General features: G+C 42.6%; 1 protein-coding gene across 2 annotated transcripts in view; it reads right to left on the bottom strand.

The window, feature by feature from the left end:
- The window catches only part of LOC123512031, a 19,604-nt gene that overhangs the window by 3,320 nt on the left and 11,284 nt on the right, over nucleotides 1–5,000 (bottom strand). For both annotated transcript variants that reach the window (XM_045268178.1, XM_045268177.1), the window contains exons 8-9: nucleotides 4,320–4,453; nucleotides 3,778–3,902 (exon numbers count right to left, since the gene is read on the bottom strand). In XM_045268178.1, coding sequence (XP_045124113.1) covers nucleotides 3,778–3,902; nucleotides 4,320–4,453 — 259 coding nt within the window. The remainder of the gene's footprint in view (nucleotides 1–3,777; nucleotides 3,903–4,319; nucleotides 4,454–5,000) is intronic.

A 5,000-nucleotide genomic window follows, 5' to 3' on the forward strand; every position in this document is an offset into this window, starting at 1 on the left:
TTAGAGGAGAAGAGTTGATAAGACGAAAAGCTTTAGATTCCACCTTGTTTAGTAAAGCTGTGTGTGGATCCCCCAGACATGAGAGCCATACTCCATACACGGGCGGATAAGGCCCTTGTACAGAGCAAGCAGCTGGGAGGGAGAGAAAATGGACGAAGACGCCACAGGACACCTAACTTCTTGGAAGCTGATTTAGCAAGAGTAGAGATGTGAAATTTCCAGTTTAGATTTTTAGTGAAGGATAGACCGAGTGTGTTTAATGTAGAGGAGAGGGAAGTTGAGTGTTATTGAAGAAGAGAGGATAGTTGTCTGGAAGGTTATGTCGAGTAGATAGTTGTAGAAATTGAGTTTTTGAGGCATTGAACAAAACCAGGTTTTCTCTGCCCCAATCAGAAACAAGTGAAAGATCAGAAGTTAGGCGTCCTATAGCATCTCGCCTTGAGTCATTTAATTGTTGTTGGGTTGGGCGTCTGTTGAACGCTGTTGAATAATGCAAGGTGGTATCATCAGCATAGGAGTGGATAGGGCATTGAGTCAGATTTAGGAGATCATTGATGAATAATAGAAAGAGAGTGGGTGATAGGACAGAACCCTGTGGAACACCACTGTTGATAGTTTTAGGGAAGAACAGTGACCGTCTACTACAGCAGCAATAGAACGATCGGAAAGGAAACTGGAGATGAAGGTACAGAGAGAAGGATAGAATCCGTAGGAGGGTAGTTTAGAAATTAAAGATTTGTGCCAGACTCTATCGAAGGCTTTCGATATGTCAAGGCCGACAGCAAAGGTTTCACCGAAGTCCCTAAAAGAGGATGACCAAGATTCAGTTAGGAAAGTAAGAAGATCACCAGTAGATCTGCCTTTACGGAAACCATACTGGCAATCAGAGAGAAGGTTGTGAGCTGATAGATGCCTCATTATCTTCCTATTAAGGATAGACTCAAAGGCTTTAGAAAGGCAGGAAATCAAAGCTATAGGGCGGTAGTTAGAAGGATTGGAGTGGTCACCTTTTTTAGGGACAGGTTGAATGTGAGCAAACTTCCAGCAAGAAGGATAAATAGAAGTAGAGAGACACAGATGAAAGAGTTTGACCAGGCAGTGAGCGAGTTCGGAAGCACAGTTTTTGAGAACAACAGGAGGGACTCCATCCGGACCGTAAGCCTTCCGAGAATCAAGGCCAGAGAGGGCCAGGAAAACGTCTTTATAAAGAATTTTAATTTTAGGGATGAAGTAGTCAGAGGGTGGAGGAGTAGGAGGAATATGCCCAGAATCATCCAAAGTTGAGTTGGTAGCAAAGGTTTGAGCGAAGAGTTCAGCTTTAGAAAAAGAAGAGACAGCTGTAGAGCCATCTGGATGAAGTAAAGGAGGGAAAGACGAAGAAGTAAAGTTGTTAGAGATATTATTGGCTAGATGCCAGAAATCTCGAGAGGAGTTAGAATTGGAAAGACTTTGACATTTTCTATTGATGAAAGAGTTTTTAGTAAGTTGGAGAATAGATTTGGCATGATTACGGGCAGAAATATATAGGGCATGAGTTTCAGCAGTTGGATGGCTACGGAACCGTTTGTGAGCCGCCTCTCTATCATTGACAGCACGAGAACAAGCAGAGTTAAACCAAGGCTTTTTAGCTTTAGGGTTAGAGAAAGTATGAGGAATGTATAGCTCCATGCCAGAGATAATCACCTCTGTTATGCGCTCGGCACAAAGAGAAGGATCTCTGACATGAAAACAATAATCATCCCAAGGAAATCAGAATAGTACTGCCTTAGTTCCTCCCACTTAGCAGAGTTAAAATGCCAGAAGCACCTCCGCTTAGGCGGGTCCTGAGGCTGCACTGGAGTGATAGAACAGGTAACGGAAATTAGATTGTGGTCGGAGGAGCCCAACGGAGAGGAAAGTTTAACAGAGTAAGCAGAAGGGTTGGAGGTTAGGAAAAGATCAAGAATGTTGGGCGTGTCTCCAAGGCGGTCAGGAATACGGGTAGGGAACTGCACTAGCTGCTCTAGGTCATGAAGGATAGCAAAGTTGAAGGTTTGTTCACCAGGTTGGTCAGTGAAAGAAGATGAAAGCCAAAGCTGGTGGTGAACATTGAAATCCCTAAAATGGAGATCTCAGCAAAAGGAAAGTGAGATAAGATGTGCTCCACCTTGGAAGTCAAATAGTCAAAGAATTTTACATAGTCAGAGGAATTAGGTGAGAGGTATACAGCACAGATGAATTTAGTTAGAGAGTGACATTGAAGTCTTAGCCAGATGGTAGAAAATTCTGAAGATTCAAGATTGTGGGCACGAGAGCAAGTGGTGTCGTTACGCACGTATGCGCAACATCCAGCTTTGGATTGAAAATGAGGATAGAGCAAGTAGGAGGGAACAGAAAAGGGCTGCTGTCAGTAGTCACAGACAACTGTGTTTCGGTTAGGAAGAGAAGATGAGGTTTAGTAGAGGAGAGGTGGTGTTCCACAGATTGAAAATTAGAACGAAGGCCACGAATGTTGCAGAAATTGATAGTGAAAGTATTAGATGAAGTGTCAAGACACCCAAGGTCGACAGCAGAGGGGCAGTCCGACCTGGGGACATTTATGGTCCCTCCCAGAGGGGACTCCGAGGCAGGGCGTGGTAAAGCCATTATTAAATTTTGATTTGAAGAGAGTGTAAAAGTGTAAGGTGTTGTAGTGTAGTGTAGGAAGTAGTAGAAGTTGTCTTTAGAGGGCAGGCTGCAGCTGCTCAATTGTATAAATGAGACCACAAAGGGAACCGGGAAGAGAGGACACGGGGAATCACTCAGTCTGCAGCACTGCCTACATCCCCGTAAGTACCTCTCCTGGAGTATTCCACCGGGCGGCAGGTGACTACTGCCTACTCCTTGTATGAGTTAGTAGGTGAAAGTTTGTCCCCGAAGCTTGTCAAGAGGAGAAAGGAACAGTTTTTCGCAGCGAATGAGATAAAAATATGCTTCTCTCTTTTAGACGGTACGTAATATAGATGTAGTTTCAATCTTTAGTGTATGAGTTAATTCGTAAAAGTTTGTCTGCTAAGCTTCTCACGAGAAGGAATAGTTTTTGCAGTGAATGAGAAGAAAAATATGGTTCTCTCTCCTAGTTGGTACATAAGGTGGCCATAGTTTCAATGTTTAGCCTTTGTATTAGATCATTCGTAAAAGTTATCATCTTGAGCCCTGCCTTGTGTGACGTCTTTTCACCTTGTTATGAGAAGGAGGGTTCCTTTTTCTTCTTTTTTCGCAGTGAATAAGACAAAAAATATTCTCTCTCTCTCTCTCTCTCTCTCTCTCTCTCTCTCTCTCTCTCTCTCTCTCTCTCTCTCTCTCTCTCTCATAAAACCTTTCCTCCTCCTAAACATACTATAAGTTTAGCATCCTCCTATCCATGTTAAATTACGTTTTCTTATTACTGCAATGGTAACAGGAAAAAACAAAGTATTTTTCTCACTACTTACTACACGAAATGTTAAGTTAATCAGAATCTTAAACTTAATCAAAAGAGTTCAGAGAGAGAGAGAGAGAGAGAGAGAGAGAGAGAGAGAGAGAGAGAGAGAGAGAGAGAGAGAGAGAGAGAGAGAGAGAGAGAGAGAGAGAGAGAGAGAGAGAGAGAGAAAATAACAAATCAAAACTTTTCTAATACAATAGAACATAAAGAAAAAAAAATCCCTTATAACAAAGACCAATAAGAGAGGAGCTTTCAAATCACATCATCATCACCACCACCACCACCACCAACAACAACAACAATAACAACAACAACAACAACAACAACGAGTATACCTTTCAGCGAGGTGAGAGTCAACATCGCTCCTAAAGATGACGGCGGCGAAGTCTCCAGTGTTGTTCCTGCTGGCGACGCGGGTGGTGACATCCGGCAGCAGGCCCTCCGAGAAAGGCGGGAACTCCTGTACATTGAGTAGTAGTAGTAGTAGTAGTAGTAGTAGTAGTAGTAGTAGTAGTAGTAGTAGTAGTAGTAGTAGAAGAAAAAAAGAAGACAAAGAAAAAGAAAAAGGAGAAGAAGAAGAAGAAGAAGAAAAAAAAAAAGACAAACACAATATGAAGTAATAGTAGTAAAAGTAGTAGTAGCAGCAGCAGAAGTGATGTGTGTGTGTGTGTGTGTGTGTGTGTGTGTGTGTGTGTGTGTGTGTGTGTGTGTGTGTGTGTGTGTGTGTGTGTGTGTGTTTGTAATTCACCTCGGTCGCCTGCTGGTCACCCAACCAGTCTTCCCATTACGGAGCGAGCTCAGAGCTCATAGACCGATCTTCGGGTAGGACTGAGACCACATCAACGTGCGTGTGTGTGTGCGTGTGTGCGTGCATCACCTGGGACAGCGGGCGGGGGTCCCAGTTGGCCACACAGTCCAGTATGATGGCGCCCGTGAGTGTTGTGATGCCGAACTGGTCCATTACAGTCCTCGCCAGGAAGTCCTTGATAAACATGAGCGACCCTTGCATCCCTGAAAACACCGCCATTATCACTGTCTCTGTCCCTTGCATCCCTGAAAACATCGCCATTTTCTTTGTCCCTTGCATCCCTGAAAGCACTGCCATTAACACCCACCCTTATCCCTTCAGTTGTTAATAGCACATATAACTTTATTTCAGGGAGTTTATGTAATTTCACCTAGCAAAATTTAAATAAGTACTGAAAACCTTGGCTATGTATTCAATGACGCCTTTTAATGTGATGGTCTATTAAAATGCTGATCTAAATCAACACAAGAACATTGAGTTTTAGTGAGACTGCAATTTTACTAACCAAAAATTTTAATAAGTTCTGAAAATCTTGACTAAGTATTCGATGACACTCTTTACTGTTAAAATCTATTCAAATTCTCGTCGAAGCCAACACAAGAACATTATATCGAGTAGTTACAGTTCTATTTCTGTGACTCTGGGCAATTTCACTCAGCCCAAATTAAACTACAAGCACTAAAAATCTGGACTAAGTATTTGTTGCCAGTAATAAACCTTTAAAACTTTGGTCCATACTCATTCAAGAAC

Source organism: Portunus trituberculatus, chromosome 32 (genome assembly GCF_017591435.1).
Source record: "Portunus trituberculatus isolate SZX2019 chromosome 32, ASM1759143v1, whole genome shotgun sequence".
Classification (NCBI taxonomy): domain Eukaryota; kingdom Metazoa; phylum Arthropoda; class Malacostraca; order Decapoda; family Portunidae; genus Portunus; species Portunus trituberculatus.